The sequence below is a fragment of the Bombina bombina genome, chromosome 7 (genome assembly GCF_027579735.1).
Source record: "Bombina bombina isolate aBomBom1 chromosome 7, aBomBom1.pri, whole genome shotgun sequence".
Lineage (NCBI taxonomy): Eukaryota > Metazoa > Chordata > Amphibia > Anura > Bombinatoridae > Bombina > Bombina bombina.
Window position 1 is genome coordinate 257,411,873 of NC_069505.1, and position 26,010 is coordinate 257,437,882.

Genomic DNA, 26,010 nt, shown 5'->3' on the forward strand with positions numbered 1-26,010 from the left:
TTTTCTAGACAAGCATTACCAATTTGTGGCTCTACCGTTTGGCCTAGCATCAGCTCCAAGAATTTTTACAAAGGTTCTCGGTGCCCTTCTGTCTGTATTCAGAGAACAGGGTATTGGTATTTCCTTATTTGGACGATATCTTGGTACTTGCTCAGTCTTCACATTTAGCAGAATCTCATACTAATCGACTTGTGTTGTTTCTTCAAGATCATGGTTGAAGGATCAATTTACCAATCAGTTCATTGATTCCTCAGACAAGGGTAACCTCTTTAGGTTTCCAAATAGATTCGGTGTCCATGACTCTGTCTTTTTCGGACAAGAGACGTCTAACATTGATATCAGCTTGTCAAAACCTTCAGTCACAATCATTCCCTTTGGTTGCCTTATGCATGGAAATTTTAGGTCTTATGTCTGCTGCATCGGACGCGATCTCCTTTGCTCATTTTCACATGCGACCTTTCCAGCTCTGTATGCTGAACCAATAGTGCTGGGATTACACAAAGATATCTTAATCAATATCTTTAAAACCGTTTGTACGACACTCTCTGACGTGGTGGACGGATCACCATCGTTTAATTCAGGGGGCTTCTTTTGTTCTTCCGACCTGGACTGTAATTTCAACAGATGCAAGTCTTACAGGTTGGGGAGCTGTATGGGGATCTCTGACGGCACAAGGAGTTTGGGAATCTCAGGAGGTGAGATTACCGATCAATATTTTGGAACTCCGTGCAATTTTCAGAGCTCTTCAGTCTTGGCCTCTTCTGAAGAGAGAATCGTTCATTTGTTTTCAGACAGACAATGTCACAACTGTGGCATACATCAATCATCAAGGAGGGACTCACAGTCCTCTGGCTATGAAAGAAGTATCTCAAATTCTGGTTTGGGCGGAATCCAGCTCCTGTCTAATCTCTGCGGTTCATATCCCAGGTATAGACAATTGGGAAGCGGATTATCTCAGTCGCCAAACGTTGCATCCGGGCGAATGGTCTCTTCACCCAGAGGTATTTCTTCAGATTGTTCAAATGTGGGAACTTCCAGAAATAGATCTGATGGCTTCTCATCTAAGCAAGAAACTTCCCAGGTATCTGTCCAGATCCCGGGATCCTCAGGCGGAGGCAGTGGATGCATTATCACTTCCTTGGAAGTATCATCCTGCCTATATCTTTCCGCCTCTAGTTCTTCTTCCAAGAGTAATCTCCAAAATTCTGAAGGAATGCTCGTTTGTCCTGCTGGTAGCTCCAGCATGGCCTCACAGGTTTTGGTATGCGGATCTTGTCCGGATGGCCTCTTGCCAACCGTGGACTCTTCCGTTAAGACCAGACCTTCTGTCGCAAGGTCCTCTTTTCCATCAGGATCTCAAATCCTTAAATTTAAAGGTATGGAGATTGAACGCTTGATTCTTGGTCAAAGAGGTTTCTCTGACTCTGTGATTAATACTATGTTACAGGCTCGTAAATCTGTATCTAGGGAGATATATTATAGAGTCTGGAAGACTTATATTTCTTGGTGTCTTTCTCATCATTTTTCCTGGCATTCTTTTAGAATTCCGAGAATTTTACAGTTTCTTCAGGATGGTTTAGATAAAGGTTTGTCCGCAAGTTCCTTGAAAGGACAAATCTCTGCTCTTTCTGTTCTTTTTCACAGAAAGAATGCTAATCTTCCTGATATTCGTTGTTTTGTACAAGCTTTGGTTCGTATAAAACCTGTCATTAAGTCAATTTCTCCTCCTTGGAGTTTGAATTTGGTTCTGGGGGCTCTTCAAGCTCCTCCTTTTGAACCCATGTATTCATTGGACATTAAATTACTTTCTTGGAAAGTTTTGTTCCTTTGGCGATCTCTTCTGCCAGAAGAGTCTCTGAATTATCTGCTCTTTCTTGTGAGTCTCCTTTTCTGATTTTTCATCAGGATAAGGCGGTGTTGCGAACTTCTTTTGAATTTTTACCTAAGGTTGTGAATTCCAACAACATTAGTAGAGAAATTGTGGTTCCTTCATTATGTCCTAATCCTAAGAATTCTAAGGAGAAATCGTTGCATTCTTTGGATGTTGTTAGTGCTTTGAAATATTATGTTGAAGCTACTAAGTCTTTCCGAAAGACTTCTAGTCTATTTGTTATCTTTTCCGGTTCTAGAAAAGGCCAGAAAGCTTCTGCCATTTCTTTGGCATCTTGGTTGAAATCTTTAATTTCATCATGCTTATGTCGAGTCGGGTAAAACCCCGCCTCAAAGGATTACAGCTCATTCTACTAGGTCAGTTTCTACTTCCTGGGCGTTTAGGAATGAAGCTTCGGTTGATCAGATTTGCAAAGCAGCAACTTGGTCCTCTTTGCATACTTTTACTAAATTCTACCATTTTGATGTGTTTTCTTCTTCTGAAGCAGTTTTTGGTAGAAAAGTACTTCAGGCAGCAGTTTCAGTTTGAATCTTCTGCTTATGTTTTCATTAAACTTTATTTTGGGTGTGGATTATTTTCAGCAGGAATTGGCTGTCTTTATTTTATCCCTCCCTCTCTAGTGACTCTTGCGTGGAAAGATCCACATCTTGGGTAGTCATTATCCCATACGTCACTAGCTCATGGACTCTTGCTAATTACATGAAAGAAAACATAATTTATGTAAGAACTTACCTGATAAATTCATTTCTTTCATATTAGCCCCAGTCCATGAGGCCCACCCTTTTTTGTGGTGGTTATGATTTTTTTTTGTATAATGCACAATTATTCCAATTCCTTATTTTTTATGCTTTCGCACTTTTTTCTTATCACCCCACTTCTTGGCTATTCGTTAAACTGATTTGTGGGTGTGGTGAGGGGTGTATTTATAGGCATTTTAAGGTTTGGGAAACTTTGCCCCTCCTGGTAGGAATGTATATCCCATACGTCACTAGCTCATGGACTCTTGCTAATATGAAATAAATGAATTTATCAGGTAAGTTCTTACATAAATTATGTTTTTCTGGTGGATTTGAATTTGAAAATGCTGGTAACCTGTGCAAACCCCTTTGTTCGTCTATAATGACAGACTAGAATTGTCCCATGGAATTTTAGATGCTGTTCGACTTCAAGGACAAGGAAAATAACTTGAAAAGTGACAGTGATCACAATATTTAAATGGGCAGTGTACTCCAACATTTTATATCATCCATATGAAATTGCAGTATCTTAACATGATGATTTATTTTATTTTTGCTTGAAAAAACTATGAAGTTAAAGCTTTTTACATTTAAATTTAAACTAATACAGTTATATTACGTGTGTACTTCCTATTGATGCACATTGGCTGATAGGCAGTTTCTGTTAGTTCTCATTGGTTGCTAGGCAGTTTCTGTTAGTTCTCAATGGTTGGTAGCTAGGCAGTGTCTGTTAGTTCTCATTGATTGCTAGGCAGTTTCTGTTAGTTCTCATTGGTTGGTAGCTAGGCAGTGTCTGTTAGTTCTCATTGGTTGGTAGCTAGGCAGTGTCTGTTAGTTCTCATTGGTTGGTAGCTAGGCAGTGTCTGTTAGTTCTCATTGGTTGGTAGCTAGGCAGTGTCTGTTAGTACTCATTGATTGCTAGGCAGTGTCTGTTAGTTCTCATTGGTTGCTAGGCAGTTTCTGTTAGTTCTCATTGGTTGGTAGCTAGGCAGTGTCTGTTCTCATTGATTGCTAGGCAGTTTCTGTTAGTTCTCATTGGTTGGTAGCTAGGCAGTGTCTGTTAGTTCTCATTGATTGCTAGGCAGTGTCTGTTAGTTCTCATTGGTTGCTAGGCAGTTTCTGTTAGTTCTCATTGGTTGGTAGCTAGGCAGTGTCTGTTAGTTCTCATTGATTGCTAGGCAGTTTCTGTTAGTTCTCATTGGTTGGTAGCAAGGCAGTGTCTGTTAGTTCTCATTGATTGCTAGGCAGTTTCTGTTAGTTCTCATTGGTTGGTAGCTAGGCAGTGTCTGTTAGTTCTCATTCATTGCTAGGCAGTTTCTGTTAGTTCTCATTGGTTGGTAGCTAGGCAGTGTCTTAGTTCTCATTGATTGCTAGGCAGTGTCTGTTAGTTCTCATTGGTTGGTAGCTAGGCAGCGTCTGTTAGTTCTCATTGATTGCTAGGCAGTTTCTGTTAGTGCTCATTGGTTGCTAGGCAGTGTCTCTCAGTGCTCGTTGGTTGCTAGGCAGTTTCTATTAGTGCTTATTGGTTGCTAGGCAGTTTCTGTTAGTGTTTATTGGTTGAAAAGTAATCCCTGCTAATGTTTATTGATCATTAGTAAGAAGTACCTATAACTGAATCAGTATTAGTAGGAAGTGCACAACTGATACTGGAATATTAGTTTAAATTTCTGTTGTAAAAATACTTACATGTTTAAAGGGACATGAAACCCCACATTTTTCTTTCATTATTCAGATAGAGAATTCAATTTTTAAAAAGTTTCCAATTTACTTCTATTATCAAATTTGCTTTGTTCTCATGTTATTTTTTATTGAAGTTATACCTAGGTAGGTAGCATGCACATGCATCAAGCACTACATGACTGGAAATAGTGCTGCCATCTAGTGCTCTTGCTAATGTATAATATTGTTGCAAAACTGCTGTCATATAGTGCTGTAGACACGTGCACACTCCTGGGCTTTAATACCTGCTTTTCAACAAAGGATAACAAGAAAACAAATACAATTTGATAATAGAAGTAAATTGGAAAGTTGTTTAAAATCGCATGCTCTATCTGAATCATGAAAGAAAAATTTGGGGTTTTACTGTATGTCCCTTTAAGTGCTGGTCTTCATATGGATGACATAACATTTTTGAGTACAGTGTGCCTTTAAGAAAGCAACCTTTGTCTCCTCATCCTTTAACCTGTAGATTGCAAGCTCTTGAGAGCAAGGCCCTGCTTCTCCTGTATTTATTTGTTTTGTTTAGTCTGTTACATGAATCTTTCTTTTCTAGGCTGAGTGTTATTGTGCAAAGCTATGGAATTAGGTGGCATTTCACAAATAAACAATAATAATCCCACTCTCTTGTATTTACAGAGTGCACGTGTAACTTTTTGGGAACAGACCAAAGTCAGTGTTCTTCCCGTAATGACTGCGTGTGTAACAGGAGCAGCGGTCAGTGCCTTTGTTTGCGAAATGTCAACGGTCTGAGCTGTGACCGCTGCAGCCCCAACTACTGGAACTTGGCCAGCGGCAAGGGGTGTGTGCCCTGTAACTGTGACCCCAACAACTCGCTCAGCCTCTCGTGTAATGAGGTAATAAGTGTGCGCTACTGTTCTCTTCTCACGTAGGCTTATGGTTTATTATATATGCACTTATTAACAGTATTGCTACGCCGTGTGCTTGCAGCTAGTGTCGGGAAAACCATAAAATGTATAGAAATATCCTCAACTTGCCCTCTTTTTACAACACTATCCTTTGAGCTAGGAGCAAAAGGCAGCTCAAGCTGACCCCTGCTCCCTGTGTACCTACTACATCCCTACTCCCGTCAGCTATGCACTGCGTACATCCAGCGGTGGTCCAAGCAGGTCGCAAATACAGTCACTCTAACATTTCACTTGTATATAAAATTCATACGTATTTGTCAATAAAGCAACAAACTTGGGAGCTGAGCAAAATCTTTAAAACTGAATAAAATCTGCACAAACCTACACAAAACTCCAAAAATATTTTCAAAAAAAATGTTATTGAACGTTTTTTCTGTTCAGTATAAAACTAGCATATTACCAAGCATTGAACCCACTATGCACGGCTCTACTAGTGGAATGGAATAGGGAACTTTGAAATAAAATAATGTAAATGGTATTATAAATTTCTCTACAATTCACTATTGAAGGGATTGTACACTAGATTTTTCTTTGCATAAATGTTTTGTAGATGATCCATTTATACAGCCCATCTAGGAGTGTTTTTATAAAAACGTATAGTTTTGCTTACTTTTTAAGAACATTGTGCTGATTTTCAGACTCCTAACCAAGCCCCGCAGTGTCAGATGTATACGCGCGTTTACAGACTCCTGCAGGCTCCTGTTTATGTAATCTGTCTTTTCATATGCAGGAAAGGGGGAGGGCGGGAGCGTGTGCTCTTTTTGTTTACCAAACCCTTTTTAGTGGGTGTCCCAGACTACCTCATTAACAGTGCTAAACTGGGAGCTTCTAAGTAAGTTTTTAGAAGGTTTTATACTGGATTTTTATATCAGCATCTGTGCATATTCTTCTTCATGGTAGTGTCTATTACATGCAGTTATATGAAAATTAGTGTATACTGTCTCTTTAAGGAGTAAAGTACTTCACAGACCCTCGCAGCAGCAGCAGCCTTCACTCTCAAATAAAAGAGCTGAACTTGGAAGTGCCAGCGGCTGGCGCTCTCTGCAATGGAGAATCCTGCAGGAGAGAGTGAATGTGACAGTGTACCTAGCACCAATAGTAAAAATAATTTAAGCAAATACAAATTAAATTGTGTTTTTTAGCGTAGGTTACCTTGTATTCACTTCTAGATTATACACATCTTTTTCTATCAGTGGAATATGCACGTTGTTTATTTTGAAACAAACTTGCCAAGGAAAAAACAGCAAGACCCACAGGCATAAGATGCATAGACAATTGCCGACACACCAAACGAATGCCCCTGTGTAAGCTGCTCGCTAAGGCTGTGAGATTCACTGTACAATAGAAAAATAAAGTGCATTTTAAAATTTGTACTTTTTTGGCACAATTTAACCTTCATATTTTGGCATTACATTTTACATTAAATACAATATCTCCTGCATACTTTCAATAAGAATTTTACTGCAGAATTTAATTTTGCATTTTGAAGTGTACTTATATGATTTTAATGTATATGATTAATATGATTTTTAATGCATACTTTAATTACATTTTTTTGCATTGTACAATTCTATGTACAATTTGTGGCCCTTCCAGTTCCCATATCAACTGTCAGTGCAGTCTCCAGACTTTACAAGCATAACATTACTATATTCTACACAGCCATTGTTTGCAAACTATAGTAACTCATTGATATTTGTTCATAATAAGCCTTAGTAGAGAGGAGATAAGGATACAACATGGCGGCGCTTTTTATTTTACATGTATTTCTTCAATATTTAAATAAGAAATGTAATTATAAAAAATACAGCTACATACTATTCTCAGGCTAATCTTCGCTTTGAATACATCATTATAGCTAGCGTAAAACCTTAGTAAATACAAACAGGGGGCTTGATCCATAGGTGTTCACTACGTTTCTAGTTCTTATACCTGCACAAAGTTTATCAACATGATACCAGGAATTAATTAAATGACATTAGTTTTGTTTTTTTCCAGTTTACCGGGAGGTGTCAGTGTCGGCCTGGATTTGGTGGGTCTACTTGTACCGACTGTCAGGAGAATTACTGGGGAAATCCTAATATCCAGTGCAGAGGTAACTAACAATACTGTTACTAGACCAGAGACTGAGTTTCAAACAATAGCAATATAAATAAGTGACGTGGTAACATTACATAAACAAGTCAATTAAATTAGAATATAGCATTATTACTAGTCGTATGCAAGGGCATTTTATTTTTAGATTTTTTTTTTATATGAAGTTGTTTGGTAGATTTAGTTAATATTGTGAATCTTACACAGACTATTTAGGGCTAGCTTACGTGTGCAGCGCTATTTAGTGCTTTCTGCTAGAGCATAAACAGCGCTGGATGGAGGCTTTTTGTGCGTGTCGGCTCGCACTCGTATAATGAGTTGAAAGTAAAAAAGTTTGCTTATGAGCTCTAAACTGACGTGCGCAAAAATTTGAACTTAGAATATTGCAAATGCGTTAAAATATTCCCCCATAGTATTCAATGGACCGCGGAAACTGGAAATAAAAAACAACACCCATACTTGCGCACTAACCTGATTGTGTTTAACCAAGTGTACTCAAGCCAACATGAAATATTAATATTTCATATTCTCATATTCCAATGTTCTTCACATAGAAGAAAATGTTCTGATTATCCGTAAATAAATATTACTATATATATCTAATCGTTTTTTTATAAAATATATTTCATACATATATATGATTATATATAGGTATAGATACAGTATATATATATATATATATATATATATATATATATATATATATATATATATGTCCAAAACTCTGATGTTGAAATAAATGCACCATTTTATATTTACGGCGAGTGCCTCTGTTCATTGAACCACCAATTTATATATATATATATATATATATATATATATATATATATATATATATATATATATATATATATATATAGGAATATCTATTAACAACACATTCCACTATGTGAAGGACATTGGAATGTAAAATATTTACAGTAAATACAATAGCACTCACAGCCAGGTGCACAGCCTCCAGAGACCCAGGCAGGTAATCCCACACAAGTCTGGGTGCAAAGCCCATACGGAAAATGAGACAGCCCTTAGAAAGTTTTTTATGCAATGTATTTTAAGTCATTTTATCAGACAGTGTTAATATGAGTGTAACTGTACATTTACAAGTTTTTTTGATGTGTTTTGTGCAACTTTTTTGTCTCGCGTGACAGTTAACCAGAGCGCTGAAGTCAAGCTAAACTGACACGCGTTAAATTCAATTGTGCTCAAGCGAATGCATTAAATTTTAACTCACAATATGTACCCTACTTCCAACATGCTAAAAGAACAGCAATATACCCCTTATTGCTTGCACGCAACAGTTAGCGCACCGCTTGTATTCTAGCCCTTAATGTGCTTCTAAGCACAGAAACACAGTCACAATTACTTTCAGTACACTGAATTCTATATGTCAAACACAAGTAATTTGTGCAAGCATTTCTGTGGCAAAAGTGTGGTTGATTCATGGAGCACAGACCTTCAGTAGAGGTGGTTACGACAAATACTGTAAGGGAATACAAGAACGCCTGAGACATACATAAGGTTAGTCTGAGAATTAATAAAACTTACACTTTAGAAGGCAAAAATGGCCAGATCCAATTGTTTTTTTTTCTTTTCCCCTAAGTATGTACTCAAAAAAACTTTTAAAAGTACTTTTATTCTTGGTAAAATATGCTAAAAAAAATCTCCATTTAATCCCAAAAAGAGAAAACATTTTCATGGGAAAACCACTCTCCTGGCTTTAATGTGCAGTGAGAAACATTAAGGAAGTTTGTCAGTAACCTATAAATCTCTTTCTATCAAAAGCCTGTGATTGTGATCGCCGAGGGATTGAGACACTACAGTGTGACCGGGCGTCTGGGCACTGCACTTGTCGCCAGGGAGTGTCGGGTGTGCGCTGCGACCAATGTGCTCGTGGATTTTCAGGACAATTCCCGGACTGCCAGCCTTGTCACCAGTGCTTTGGAGATTGGGATCGTATTGTCCAAGACCTGGCTGCTCGAACCAGAAGCCTGGTCCAGCGCAGCAAAGACATCCAGCAAACTGGTGTAGCTGGGACCTACAAAAAAAACTTCCGGGACATCGAAGAGAAGCTCGCCAAGGCACGAAAGATTGTAAATGCTCGCAATGCCACAGTGGAATCAGTAACAAAGCTAATGAAGATAATGGATGATTTGAGGTGTGTAAATATAAGATCACAGATAGCAATGATACTTGAAAGTGATGCAGCATAGCTGTAAAAAGCTGACAAGAAAATATCACCTTAACATCTCTATGTAAAAAAGAAAGATATTTTACCTCACAATGTCTTCAGCTCACCATAGTAAGTGATCTGTGAACAGTTAGAGCTGTTGTCCAGCTGCAAGTTAAAAAAAAAAAAACACAATAGCCAATCAGCATCAGCAGTGCTGAGGTCATGCTTTGCTTTGCTTTGCTGTGATCTCATGAGATTTCACAGTAAACTTCCTTAAACTAAATAGGAAAATAACATTAATGTGCTGCTAATGCTAGATGCACACTCCTTTGGAAGTCCTGGGACTAAAATCTCTTTATAGTGGGGTATGAATACTTAAGATTTTTTTAGGTAAAATATCTTCCTTTTTTACATAGATATGTTCAGGTAATATTGTAATCTTTTTACAGTTATGCTGCATCACTTTCAAGTGCTTACGTTTGGGTATTATGTCCCTTTAACAACATGATCTTGCTGAATTATAAGCATTTCCCAAGGGCATATTTTGGTCTGTTCCTAGGGCAGCAAATTTCGATGGGCGGTTGTATGACATAATTCCCTCCTACCCCTATGCTCTCTGTATGTTTTTATTTAACCATTTTATTACAAATCAATGAAGTTTGATTGTCTAGTGGGGATTTATAACTCATGCATCGCTGATCCCTGGCAAATATGCTGCCCCTCTCAACCAAAACTTTTAGCTCACGTTTGCCTCTTATAATTCTCACAAGCAGAGGCCAGGGACATATGTACCCCCACCAGACAACCAGGGATCATTCACTTTTTAATAGAATAAACAAAATATTAGGAGAGCATTGCAGTGAGAAGGCACCATACCATAGAACTAATCCTCACAATATCCCGCCCCCTAAATACCGCAGCCCTAGGCACAGCCCTGGTTGGCCTAGGCAACAACGCTTCCCTAGCACCAATCAGCAATAGATAAGGGAGCTGAAAGTGATATGAACAGTCCAATAACAATCAATTAATAGAAAATAAGGGTTTAGTGACCGCAGTTTAAAGCTTGTGTTTTAGGGACTGTACGTGTGTTATTTTAAACTTTAGCTTTTCCTTTAATAGCTTGACGGCAACTAAAAGCAAGTGTTCTGGTTCCTGTTCCTTTGATGCATCATGTGTCTTCTCCCTTAAAGGGACATTTTTTTCTTTGTTGCATCTAAGAAAACATTTTAAAGTGTATTACAATTTTTATTAATAAAAAAAAATGGTACTTTGCAACAAAAAAAAAAAAATTGTTTTGTTTTTATGCTCTTGGGGAGTTTTACTAAACACCAATAGAGCTGTGTGAAATTTCATAATCGGCCTATTAGCTTCTATCCCAAGGACCAGTGGTGCACTTTTACTTTATAAGTAAAAAATAGCTTTAACATAATGTTTTTCCATACAACAAATATTGAACGTTTGAATAGTGCTCTGTTATCTGCATAGTCATACAATATATTGTTTTAGTTTAATGTCTATTTGCTTTAGCTAAGGCCGCCAGCTATACATACATTTTATTTATGATCACATTGTTTGTCCAATTAGAAATAAAATTAACGAGTCAACAGAGACTCTGACGCAGCTGGAGGGAGAGCTGACCGTTGTACAAGATGAAAACTTTGATGCCAACCATGACCTCTCAGAGCTGGAACGAGATGCCCGAAGTCTGAATATGACGGCCAAGGAGAGAGCTCACCAGCTGGATGTGCTGAAGAACTCAAATTTCCTAGGTAAGGAGAGCAGATCCACTTCTCTGTCAAGTTCAGATCTGTGGCAGGCGGCATTATGGGAAAATGTTTATTAACTGTGGTTATTTAGCTGTTTGCTGTGATGCCACCACCATAAAAATACTCCATTGCACTGGAGTATTTTATTATTGCACTTGCTTGACTAGACCTATGTGTTTAACTTATGCAAAGAAAGTAAACACCCAGTTAAAAGTCAGCTTTGAGTAAGAATGTGCTGCTGATCCTGAGATGAGCGCAGCCAGTGATTGGCAGATACACACAAACACTGCCCCTGATTGGTTCAGCTCAGTAGTGCATTAATAGCTGCCTTTATCTATGCTCTTAATCCTTTTGCCAGTGTCTATTAAAACAGTTCTGTGCAAACAGTAGCGCAATAAGAAAATGCTTTAGGACATTAGAGCATTTAGTACCTTTACGCCCAAGTAAGTAACGTCACATTAGGCTGTAAGTTGGGTTCCACCGTTGGCATCTGCAGAAATATTTTGAGGAGGACAAAACAATAAAATGAGATGAACAAAGTCATTGGCAACAAGTGCAGCAGGAGATAGTTGTTTTAGATAGAACATACAATTTTATACAGATTTTCATTTACTTCTATTATCTAATTTGCTTTCTTCTCTTGATATCCTTTGTTGAAAAGCATACCTAGGAAGGCTCAGGAGCAGCAAAGCATTACTGGGAGATAGCTGATAGGTGGCTGCGCATATGTGCCTCTTGTCATTGGCTCACCTGATGTGTTCAGCTAGCTCCCAGTAGTGCATTACTTCTCCTGCAACAAAGGATACCAATTGAATAAAGGAAATTTGATAATAGGAGTAAAATGGAAGTTCTTACAAATGCTATGCTCTATCTAAGTCATGAAACAAAAAGATTTTTGGTTTTATGTCCCTTCCTGCACACCGTTGAAAATGTGTAATTTTTATTAGTCCATAAACTAATAAGTTTCAATATGAACAATAATATTTAAATAGGAAATATATGATGTCTGCACAGTATTAGCACTAAGCCTACATGTTTTCCAACAAATGAAGCAAAAAAAAGAACATTAATGTTACCTCTTGAGTTGGAGATGCTTATTGTTATCACTAGGACAAACATTTTAATCTCATTGATTCCTAGGGGCCGATTTATCAAGGGCCTAATGGCCCCAGATGCCCCTGTTTCCGCGCAAGCCTTCAGGCTCGCCGGAAACGATCGGGTTAATTGACACCCCCTGCTAGCGCAAATCTGCAGGGGGCGGCATTGCACAAGCAGTTCACCAGAACTGCTTGTGCAATGCCAAATGCCGACAGCGTATGCTACAGCGGATCATGTCGGACAATGATAAATCGGCCCCCAAATATCTTTTCATCCATCGTTTCCTTAGACAAACATTGTTAGCGTGGCTAACATCTCTGTGATAATTACTTACACTATAATCCTTGGGCACAGTTGTCTTAAATACAAGAACCGGTTTACACAGAATTCCCTTGCTCACAGGAGCTTACAGTCTAGATCAGATTTAGCAAGGTGCTGCCGTTAGCACCATACTACATCTGCCTTTCTACACAACTTTCTAATTGACTTCTATTATTACATTTACCTGAATGATGTCCCTTTAATTATCTTGCTATTCTTTCTTGAAGGAGCAGCAATGCACTACTGGGAGCTAGCAGAGCACATTTGGTGAGCAAATGTCAAGAGGCATATGTGTGTAGCCACCAATCATCAGCTAACTCACAGTAGTGCATTGCAACTCCTGAGCTTCCTTACAAGTTTTATCTGAATGATGAAAGTTTTTTTTTTACTTTACTGTTCCTTTTTATTATCATGAGATAATAAAGTTGCTGTATGAACTCCCATTTTATCCACAACCACTAGTAATAATATGAAAAGAAGCAGCTAGCCATGGTTTGCAGTAGGATTCTGTCCTCTATATATTTATTTTTTCCTGCATGGATTTTGATTACAGCACAATAATATGACATACTGTTCACTACATTTACAAGTTTATTCATCTTTAACACACAAAAAATAGATCAAACTTTGCAAACAAGTAGATCTCATCTCATTAAACTCAATATGCACTCTCCTAAAGGTTCTCCACCCTCCATCTTGATTAATAGAGAATAAAATGAGGGAGGAGATCACTAGAAAGCAGACTGCAGAGCTAAATAAGTCTCAAAAAGATGAACAAACTGATAGGTCCCAAGACGAGCAGATAGCAAAGTGAAGAAAAAGAGTTATAATTTGAAGGTTTAGGGGTGGAAGGTCCAGAGGAAGTGGGCCTGGTGATTGCAATTACTTGTGAGAGCCTCATACAAGAATGGAGATATCAGAAACCAAAGAAGACCAACACCGGCCAGCAATAGCAGAAGATGACAACATTAAAAAAGATATAAACTTCCTCTTTCTCTTGGTTTCAAAATCAAACTAAAACAATTTTAATTTAAAGGGACAGTCTACTCCAGAATTTGTATTGTTTAAAAAGATTAAACAATTCCCCAGTTTTGCATAACCAACACGGTTATATTAAAGGGACACTGAACCCAAAAAATTTCTTTTGTGATTCAGATAGAGCATGTAATTTTAAGCAACTTTCTAATTTACTCCTAATATTAATGTTTCTTCGTTCTCTTGCTATCTTTATATAAAAAAGAAGGCATCTAAGCTTTTTTCTTGGTTCAGAACTCTGGACAGCAGTTTTTGATTGGTAGAGGAATTTATCCACCAATCAGCAAGGACAACCTAGGTTGTTCACCAAAAATGGGCCGGCATCTAAACTTTCATTCTTGCATTTCAAATAAAGATTTCAAGAGAATGAAAATGTGATAATAGGAGTAAATTAGAAAGTTGCTTAAAATTTCATACTCTATCTGAATCACAAAAGAAAAAATTTGGGTTCAGTGTCCCTTTAATACACTTTTTACCTCTGTGATTACCTGGTATCTAAGCCTCTGCAGACTGCTCCTTATTTCAGTTCTTTTAACAGAATTGCATTTTAGCCAATCATAGCTGACTAATGAATAACTCAATTGGAGTGAGCACAATGTTATCTATATTGCACACATGAACTAGTGCTGTCTAGCTGTGAAAAAGATAATTGGCGGCCTTCAAGGGATTAGAAATAAACATATGAGCCTACCTAGGTTTAGCTGTCAGCAAAGAATACCAAGAGAACAAAGCAAAATTGATAATAAAAGTAAATTGGAAAGTTTTTTTTAAAATGACACGCCCTATCTGAATCATGAAAGTTTGATTTTAACTAGCCTGTCCATTTAAGCTTTTTAAATTGTGCTTTTCATGTGCAACATACACGCTTAAAAAAAATTCTGTTTGACTTAGGTGCCTATGACAGTATCCACCAGTCTCATGCACAGTCAAGAGAGGCTGAACAAAAAGTCACTGCAGCTGCACTCAGCGTACCCAGTCCTGTGAGTGACTCCGCCAAGGCCCGTGAAAAAACGGAGCAGCTGATGACTCAAAAACGGGATGATTTCAATCGTAAGAATGCAGCAAACCGGAGGGCGCTAAATGACCTAGAAGCTAAAACCAGCTCCCTTGATGTAAAGAAGATTAATGAAAAGGTTTGTAATAGTTCATCATGGAAGTATTGTATAGCACTGTCTGTAATAAAATCTGCATCTATAAAGATACAATAATCACTGTATAATCCTCAGGTCTGTGGGGCTCCCGGTGATGCACCGTGCTCCGAGAGCCCCTGCGGTGGGGCTGGCTGCCGTGATGATGAGGGTAAAAGGCACTGTGGGGGTCTGAACTGTAATGGTGCTGTTGCCACTGCAGACAACGCCCTGGATCGAGCGCGCCACGCTGAAGAGGAGCTGCAGAGAGCCCTGGGAGAAGTGGAAATTTTATTCCAGAAGGTATTGTTTTTTTCTTGCATATTATAGCATAAGGAGCTTGAACATTTATAGTGGCAAGAATAAGTATGTGAACCCTTTAGAAATGATAGCTTTTATGTATAAATTTGTCTTAAAATCTGGTTTGATGTTTATCTAAGTTACAGTTATCAACAAACACAATCTGTTTTAACTAAAAACACACAAATGATTGTATTATTCTTGTACAGATTGAATATATCTTTAACATTTTCACAGTTTGGGGCCTATTTATGAAAGGCCCAATCAGCCGCTAGTAGGGGGGGTGTCAATCGGGGTGAATTGCAGCAATGTCTGTCCACCTCCTCAGAGCAGACAAACAGGTTATGGAGCAGCGGTCTTTAGACCGCGGCGCTGCTTCATAACTGGCGTTTCTGGCGAACCTGAAGGCTCGCCAGAAACACGGGGCTTCAAGCTCCATACGGAGTTTGATGGATATGCCCCTATATGTTGGAAAAAGTATGTGAAACCCCAAGCTAATGACCAACAAAAGCCCAATTAGATTTGGAAATTGGCAAACCAGCTATATTAAGTAGTGTATCCCCAATATGTCAGTCATATTTTAACCCTTTGTTAGATGAAGAAGACTGTAAAATGAATAAGCTGCAGTTTGCTTCATTTGAGAATCATTAATAGAACAGCACCCGGGTAAAGTAAAACAAACTGTTAATTATTCAGGTTGCAGATGCAAAGGCAAAAGCAGACCAAGCAAAAACAAGGGCACAGGCCACTCTCGACAGAGCCAACAAGGCCAAAGAACGTGCGGAAAGGTCCAATAAAGAACTAAGAGAACTCATCCAGCAAATCAAGGATTTCCTGAGCCGTGAGTCCTTTATTTTTATACACAGAAACAATATATCTAATGGAACCGGGTGATACATAGTTACCAAGTTTACTATTAATGAAGACATAACCACAACTCCTTGAGTTCACAAGTAACATTTCAATATTTCTACTAATCTTTCTCCCAATATCTGTAGGAAGCCATCATGGCACACCCCTGGCATTATGGGTACACAATGCACGTGACTACAATGAGTGATTTATTTGCATGTGCTTTTGAATTTTGTAAGGTTTTACTCTAGCACTAAGATTTACCACACACGATATTAATATCTTGCAGGAAAAAAATGGCAGTGACTTTCCCTTTTACAATAGTGAACATTTACACTTTTCTTACAATGTAAAACGTGTTTTTTTTAAAAAGGCACAATTTCTACAACTGAAACTAATGAGCCACAAAACTAAGTGTTCACTCTCCAGAACAGGTGAAGAGTTATACTTATAGACAGAGATAGGCAAGGTGTCCGTACACGAAAACTGGTGTCCATGACTAGCAATTGCAGTGTCCGCCACAACCTTAGTATATCTTTTCTTTCTGATTAAATAATAGGAATAAAAAAAAATATGTAGTGTGAATAAAGTTAGTGGCTTGTCAAGAGACTGCTAGCGATATTGGGTGATAAGTTCTGAAATAAATAAAGCCTGTAAAATACTGGATGTGCATCTGTATAATAACACCCAGCTCTATACAAAGACATAGTAGTGAAACTGGCACATGCGTATAGCCAGACAAGGGCTGGTTATAGGATCAGTGGTATCTGCATCAGTATAATAACACCCAGCGCTATATAATGACACAGTAGTGACACTGGCACATGTGTATAGCCAGATAAGGGCTGGTTATAGGGTCAGTGGTATCTGCTGCATCAGTATAATAACACCAAGCACTATATAACGACACAGTAGTGACACTGGCCCATGCGTATAGCCAGAGGAGGGCTGGTTATAGGATCAGTGGTATCTGCATCAGTATAATAACACCCAGCGCTATATAATGACACAGTAGTGACACTGGCACATGTGTATAGCCAGAGGAGGGCTAGTTATAGGGTCAGTGGTATCTGCATCAGTATAATAACACCCAGCACTATATAATGACACAGTAGTGACACTGGCTCATGGGTATAGCCGGAGGAGGGCTGGTTATAGGGTCAGTGGTATCTGCATCAGTATAATAACACCCAGCACTATATAATGACACAGTAGTGACACTGGCTCATGGGTATAGCCAGAGGAGGGCTGGTTATAGGGTCAGTGGTATCTGCATCAGTATAATAACACACAGCACTATATAATGAGACAGTAGTTACACTGGCTCAATGGTATAGCCAGAGGAGGGCTAGTTATAGGGTCAGTGGTATCTGCATCCATATAATAATACCCAGCGCGCTATATAATTACACAGTAGTGACACTGGCACATGCGTATAGCCAGAGAAGGGCTGGTTATAGGGTCAGTGGTATCTGCATCAGTATAATAACACCCAGCACTATATAATGACACAGTAGTTACACTGGCTCATGGGTATAGCCGGAGGAGGGCTGGTTATAGGGTCAGTGGTATCTGCATCAGTATAATAACACCCAGCACTATATAATGACACAGTAGTGACACTGGCTCATGGGTATAGCCAGAGGAGGGCTGGTTATAGGGTCAGTGGTATCTGCATCAGTATAATAACACACAGCACTATATAATGAGACAGTAGTTACACTGGCTCAATGGTATAGCCAGAGGAGGGCTAGTTATAGGGTCAGTGGTATCTGCATCCATATAATAATACCCAGCGCGCTATATAATTACACAGTAGTGACACTGGCACATGCGTATAGCCAGAGAAGGGCTGGTTATAGGGTCAGTGGTATCTGCATCAGTATAATAACACCCAGCACTATATAATGACACAGTAGTGACACTGGCACATGGGTATAGCCAGAGGAGGGCTGGTTATAGGATCAGTGGTATCTGCATCAGTATACTAACACCCAGCACTATATAATGACACAGTAGTGACACTGGCACATGGGTATAGCCAGAGGAGGGCTGGTTATAGGATCAGTGGTATCTGCATCAGTATACTAACACCCAGCACTATATAATGACACAGTAGTTACACTGGCTCATGGGTATAGCCAGAGGAGGGCTGGTTATAGGATCCGTGGTATCTGCATCAGTATATTAACACCAAGCACTATACAAAGACACAGTAGTGACACTGGCACATGGGTATAGCCAGAGGAGGGCTGGTTATAGGGTCAGTGGTATCTGCATCAGTATAATAACACCCAGCGCTATATAATGACACAGTAGTGACACTGGCACATGGGTATAGCCAGAGGAGGGCTGGTTATAGGATCAGTGGTATCTGCATCAGTATACTAACACCCAGCACTATATAATGACACAGTAGTTACACTGGCTCATGGGTATAGCCAGAGGAGGGCTGGTTATAGGATCCGTGGTATCTGCATCAGTATATTAACACCAAGCACTATGCAAAGACACAGTAGTGACACTGGCACATGGGTATAGCCAGAGGAGGGCTGGTTATAGGGTCAGTGGTATCTGCATCAGTATAATAACACCCAGCGCTATATAATGACACAGTAGTGACACTGGCTCATGGGTATAGCCAGAGGAGGGCTGGTTATAGGATCAGTGGTATCTGCATCAGTATAACACCCAGCACTATATAATGACACAGTAGTGACACTGACTCGTGGGTATAGCTAGAGGAGGGCTGGTTATAGGATCAGTGGTATCTGCATCAGTATAATAACACCCAGCGCTATATAATGACACAGTAGTGACACTGGCTCATGGGTATAGCCGGAGGAGGGCTGGTTATAGGGTCAGTGGTATCTGCATCAGTATAATAACACCCAGCACTATATAATGACACAGTAGTGACACTGGCACATGGGTATAGCCAGAGGAGGGCTGGTTATAGGATCCGTGGTATCTGCATCAGTATATTAACACCAAGCACTATACAAAGACACAGTAGTGACACTGGCACATGGGTATAGCCAGAGGAGGGCTGGTTATAGGGTCAGTGGTATCTGCATCAGTATAATAACACCCAGCGCTATATAATGACACAGTAGTGACACTGGCTCATGGGTATAGCCGGAGGAGGGCTGGTTATAGGATCAGTGGTATCTGCATCAGTATAACACCCAGCACTATATAATGACACAGTAGTGACACTGACTCGTGGGTATAGCCAGAGGAGGGCTGGTTATAGGATCAGTGGTATCTGCATCAGTATAACAATACCCAGCACTATATAATGACACAGTAGTGACACTGACTCGTGGGTATAGCCAGAGGAGGGCTGGTTATAGGATCAGTGGTATCTGCATCAGTATAATAATACCCAGCACTATATAATGACACAGTAGTGACACTGACTCGTGGGTATAGCCAGAGGAGGGCTGGCTATAGGATCAGTGGTATCTGCATCAGTATAATAATACCCAGCACTATATAATGACACAGTAGTGACACTGACTCGTGGGTATAGCCAGAGGAGGGCTGGTTATAGGATCAGTGGTATCTGCATCAGTATAATAACATAACACCAAGCACTATATAATAACACCCAGCTCTATACAAAGACATAGTAGTGAAACTGGCACATGCGTATAGCCAGACAAGGGCTGGTTATAGGATCAGTGGTATCTGCATCAGTATAATAACACCCAGCGCTATATAATGACACAGTAGTGACACTGGCACATGTGTATAGCCAGATAAGGGCTGGTTATAGGGTCAGTGGTATCTGCTGCATCAGTATAATAACACCAAGCACTATATAACGACACAGTAGTGACACTGGCACATGCGTATAGCCAGAGGAGGGCTGGTTATAGGATCAGTGGTATCTGCATCAGTATAATAACACCCAGCGCTATATAATGACACAGTAGTGACACTGGCACATGTGTATAGCCAGAGGAGGGCTAGTTATAGGGTCAGTGGTATCTGCATCAGTATAATAACACCCAGCACTATATAATGACACAGTAGTGACACTGGCTCATGGGTATAGCCGGAGGAGGGCTGGTTATAGGGTCAGTGGTATCTGCATCAGTATAATAACACCCAGCACTATATAATGACACAGTAGTGACACTGGCTCATGGGTATAGCCAGAGGAGGGCTGATTATAGGGTCAGTGGTATCTGCATCAGTATAATAACACACAACACTATATAATGAGACAGTAGTTACACTGGCTCAATGGTATAGCCAGAGGAGGGCTAGTTATAGGGTCAGTGGTATCTGCATCCATATAATAATACCCAGCGCGCTATATAATTACACAGTAGTGACACTGGCACATGCGTATAGCCAGAGAAGGGCTGGTTATAGGGTCAGTGGTATCTGCATCAGTATAATAACACCCAGCACTATATAATGACACAGTAGTGACACTGGCACATGGGTATAGCCAGAGGAGGGCTGGTTATAGGATCAGTGGTATCTGCATCAGTATACTAACACCCAGCACTATATAATGACACAGTAGTGACACTGGCACATGGGTATAGCCAGAGGAGGGCTGGTTATAGGATCAGTGGTATCTGCATCAGTATACTAACACCCAGCACTATATAATGACACAGTAGTTACACTGGCTCATGGGTATAGCCAGAGGAGGGCTGGTTATAGGATCCGTGGTATCTGCATCAGTATATTAACACCAAGCACTATACAAAGACACAGTAGTGACACTGGCACATGGGTATAGCCAGAGGAGGGCTGGTTATAGGGTCAGTGGTATCTGCATCAGTATAATAACACCCAGCGCTATATAATGACACAGTAGTGACACTGGCACATGGGTATAGCCAGAGGAGGGCTGGTTATAGGATCAGTGGTATCTGCATCAGTATACTAACACCCAGCACTATATAATGACACAGTAGTTACACTGGCTCATGGGTATAGCCAGAGGAGGGCTGGTTATAGGATCCGTGGTATCTGCATCAGTATATTAACACCAAGCACTATACAAAGACACAGTAGTGACACTGGCACATGGGTATAGCCAGAGGGGGGCTGGTTATAGGGTCAGTGGTATCTGCATCAGTATAATAACACCCAGCGCTATATAATGACACAGTAGTGACACTGGCTCATGGGTATAGCCAGAGGAGGGCTGGTTATAGGATCAGTGGTATCTGCATCAGTATAACACCCAGCACTATATAATGACACAGTAGTGACACTGACTCGTGGGTATAGCTAGAGGAGGGCTGGTTATAGGATCAGTGGTATCTGCATCAGTATAATAACACCCAGCGCTATATAATGACACAGTAGTGACACTGGCTCATGGGTATAGCCGGAGGAGGGCTGGTTATAGGGTCAGTGGTATCTGCATCAGTATAATAACACCCAGCACTATATAATGACACAGTAGTGACACTGGCACATGGGTATAGCCAGAGGAGGGCTGGTTATAGGATCCGTTGTATCTCCATCAGTATATTAACACCAAGCACTATACAAAGACACAGTAGTGACACTGGCACATGGGTATAGCCAGAGGAGGGCTGGTTATAGGGTCAGTGGTATCTGCATCAGTATAATAACACCCAGCGCTATATAATGACACAGTAGTGACACTGGCTCATGGGTATAGCCGGAGGAGGGCTGGTTATAGGATCAGTGGTATCTGCATCAGTATAACACCCAGCACTATATAATGACACAGTAGTGACACTGACTCGTGGGTATAGCCAGAGGAGGGCTGGTTATAGGATCAGTGGTATCTGCATCAGTATAACAATACCCAGCACTATATAATGACACAGTAGTGACACTGACTCGTGGGTATAGCCAGAGGAGGGCTGGTTATAGGATCAGTGGTATCTGCATCAGTATAATAATACCCAGCACTATATAATGACACAGTAGTGACACTGACTCGTGGGTATAGCCAGAGGAGGGCTGGCTATAGGATCAGTGGTATCTGCATCAGTATAATAATACCCAGCACTATATAATGACACAGTAGTGACACTGACTCGTGGGTATAGCCAGAGGAGGGCTGGTTATAGGATCAGTGGTATCTGCATCAGTATAATAACACCCAGCGCTATATAATGACACAGTAGTGACACTGGCTCATGGGTATAGCCAGAGGAGGGCTGGTTATAGGATCAGTAGTATCTGCATCAGTATAATAATATATATTATTTTATAGTGCTTGGTATTTAAATTTCAAATGTTCCTTGGTGTCCTTCACTAAAGTTTGTACTTTGGAAAATGTCCGCCACAGCCTTTGTCTGTGCCTATCCCTGCTTATAGATCATAGTTGCTTTTGATCCCCCCTGAAAAAAAATATTATGAGCTGCAATTTAACAGCTATTTGTATTTAACAATTTTATAATACACAGTGTAAATAAAATATGTTAATCTTCAGAGAAGCAGTTGAAGTTTTATAGGGCACATTGGTGTATATGAGGTATGGGAGTTAGTTATAGATGTACAGAAGATATTGATGTAGATATTGTTGTAGATGTACAGTAGAGTAGATGTACAGTAGAGTAGATGTACAGTAAATTTTGATGCAGATATAGCTATAGATGTCAATATATATATTGAGGTAGATTTAAATATAGATGTAGATAATGATGTAGATATTGTTGTAGATGTAAGGAAGAGACAGTTTTTTATTTTCAGTAAATGATCACCTATACCAGTAATGCATTGATTGTTTGCGCTTGACATACTTTTATATGATGCTAGTTATTTGTATTTACCTTCACTTCCAAAATCAATCTGATGTCTCACTCACACTAGAAACGTATTAGTGAATTTTTGTTTTGTGTCATTGAATTTAGATATCTTACTTGTCATGTGCCACATTGTAATCTGTAGCCTGGATTGTTTTATTAGTGTATACGTCTCTGGCTTATCAGATAAGTTGACACTCTCTTGGAAGTTGAAACTACAGATAGAGAGGAGATTTGCACTTTGGTATATAAAATGTAGGTTTTATCCATAAATTTAAAATCCTTTGTAAATAGTACATCTTGCTTTATTATTGGTGTTTTTATAATTATATAATTGGTCCTAAAACTATCTAGACACACTGTTTCTTCATCTTTGTACAAGGCTGTGTTAGAATTGTGATGTATTTTTTTATGACTTCTCTTCTTTTGTGATGTAGAGGAAGGAGCTGATCCAGACAGTATTGAGAAGGTCGCCAGCCGTGTACTGGAAATCTCAATCCCAGCAGACCCGCAACAAATCCAACGTCTGGCCATAGAAATCAAGGAGAGAGTGAGCACACTATCCAATGTGGACGCCATTTTGGAAAAGACAGCTGCTGATGTCCGCAAGGCTGAACAATTACTGAATGATGCCAAAAAGGCTAAGTTAGTATCTTCTTGTATTGTTTAACAACTTGTTGCCTTTTCATTAAAGGGACACTAAACCCAAATTTTGTCTTTCATGATTCAGGTACAGCATGCAATTTTAAGCAACTTTCTAATTCACTCCTATTATCAAATTTTCCTCGTTCACATGCTATCTTGATTTTAAAAAGCTAGACTGTAAGCTTAAGAGCCGTTCCATATTTGGTTCAGCACCTGGGTAGCGCTTGCTGATTGGTGGCTAAATGTAGCAAACCCAGGTGCTGAAGCAAAAATGGGCTGGCTCCTAACCTTACATTACTGCTATTTCAAATAAAGACAACAAGAGAACAAAGAAAATTTGTTAATAGGAGCAAATGAGAAAGTTGCTTAAAATTGCATGCTCTATCTGAATCATGAAAGAAAAAAATGTGGGTTTAGTGTCCCTTTAATAAAGAGATTTGTTAAACCTCATCAACACCAGAACATGCAAACTCTTGGCGACATTGTGGTGCACAATGAGTTTTTTTGTTTATTGCAAAGTCTCACTAGGAGTTCATACTCTATTGAGCATTTACACGAGATTATCTTGTCGAACACCTTGAGGATTTAATATAAATAGTTTAGTTCTTCATAGTAAAATAACTTTGTATTATACTTTCATTATTTATTTTCCCCCTTTTTCATGTAATTTAGCTATGTTTGCTTTTTTCTCAATATCAAAATGTTTTCAGAACCAAAGCAGAAAATGTGAAGAACACTGCTGAGTCAGTGAAAAAATCTCTTGAGGATGCCAAAAGAGCCCAAAGTGCTGCAGAGGGGGCTATTCGGAACGCCAATGGCGATATCAAAGACACTGAATTGAAGCTTACAGCGGTACGTTATTGTCATGTGCCAGAATTCTGATTACTACTTGTTCTATCATCATCATCATCCAATGAGGGATATGATAGCATAAAAACTAAATACTGAAATAGACGGAATACGTTTTAGTTGTATATATCCACATCATTATTTAGGCATTAACAAGACATTCACAGGGAATCAGTGTTTGAGGTACGTACTAGAAGACGATCATATTTGTTTAATTGTATAATCAGCCATACTGGCTCCCCTGCAAATGGTGCTCACTAGTTAGATGTCCTGAGCACCTATTGATCAATTTAAAGGGACATGAAAACCATTTTTTTTCTTTTGTGATTCAGATAGAGAATACCATTTTTAACAACTTTCCAATTTATTTCTATTATCTAATTTGCTTAAAGGGACACTGTGACGAACCAAGGTTATCCAACCCTGCACCAGTCACTTATTTGGCACAGAAAGGGTTTTCAGCCCCCTTTTCTGTCACCTAAAGCTCAAATGCTGCCACCACTTAAAATTTATTAAAGGGAAAATCTTAAGGAAAACCCCAGACTTTACACATTAACTCTAGAAATACAATTTAGCAGAAAATGACCTAAAATTATACAGTTCTAATATTCCAGTCTCTTTCAGTAAAGTGGTTCAATTATTAGACAAAGGCCAAACTTAATAAAGGAATTATTTATTATGCCAAAAATATTATGCACAATGCATTAATAATAAAAAGTTGTTACAAATAAAATTACACACGCAAACAGTGTTTTAAAATAAAAAGGAGAAAAACAGAATTGAATACTTTACTAGCTTCAAGATCTGCGCCAGGGGAATGGCAAGAAAATGATGGCTCCTTACTTCCGTACAGCAGCTCCCCTTGTAAGAATGACAATCTTATTGTTAAAAAATAAGATTCTTAAACCTACTTCTCAGAGATCATGTTGCTTAACCACACCCTCCTGGACGGGCTAAGAAACCCCACTGTCTTTACAACCTCCAATAGACTAAATTTCTTGCCTGAATTTATACAATCCATTATCATTCCTGCTAGGTAAGACATTTCTATATTTACATATTTAGAACCTCTTAGTTTTATTGGGAGAACCAGTTTGATATCAAATATGCCATAGGCTGTCATATTTACCTGCCGTTAAGGTTATAACACTTTTAACCCACATATGTACATAATATACCAATGTCCTGTCAGTGACCTGGTCAGTTTTTGTAATGAAGGGCCTGTTTTGCATCACGCATTCTATTGACAGCTTAAGCCATAAACTTTATCCTGTGTATCTCTGTGACTAAGAGCTTCAGTGATTTTATGACTCAATGCATACACACTAGCATTTGGTGGCTAGTTAGAGGGTTCTGGCACTTCAAAGAAAATACAAACACAATTCTTCTTGAAAACAAATAACTGTTTTGAGTGCACGCTACACAAAGTTAACTCCTTAGGAGCTGAATCCTGAGATATTTGTGACACCTCCCCCAATAAGAGACGCAAAAGGGGGTGGCTACGAGCCACTCCCGATGCGTATCAAAAGGAGCTTCCCCTTGCGGTGAGAACACCATTGCCAGACAGATTGCACCTAGCAGTTTTGGCAGCAGGATGCCCTCCTTTTAAAAGTGACACACTAGTTGCTCTACCCAACCGATTGAATATATTGCAGGGCCCCTCCCATGCAGCCTCTAGTTTGTTCTGTCTCATGGGCGTGAGTACAAGAACATTATGGACCA

The 26,010-nt window shown here is 39.4% G+C and overlaps 1 protein-coding gene across 1 annotated transcript in view; it reads left to right on the top strand.

Moving 5' to 3' along the window:
• Positions 1-26,010, top strand: part of LAMB2 (laminin subunit beta 2) — a 177,081-nt gene that overhangs the window by 141,438 nt on the left and 9,633 nt on the right. The window contains 9 exon segments of the mRNA XM_053720712.1: positions 4,984-5,201; positions 7,272-7,368; positions 9,150-9,522; positions 11,122-11,306; positions 14,649-14,890; positions 14,984-15,187; positions 15,881-16,025; positions 23,232-23,439; positions 24,150-24,291. Coding sequence (XP_053576687.1) covers positions 4,984-5,201; positions 7,272-7,368; positions 9,150-9,522; positions 11,122-11,306; positions 14,649-14,890; positions 14,984-15,187; positions 15,881-16,025; positions 23,232-23,439; positions 24,150-24,291 — 1,814 coding nt within the window.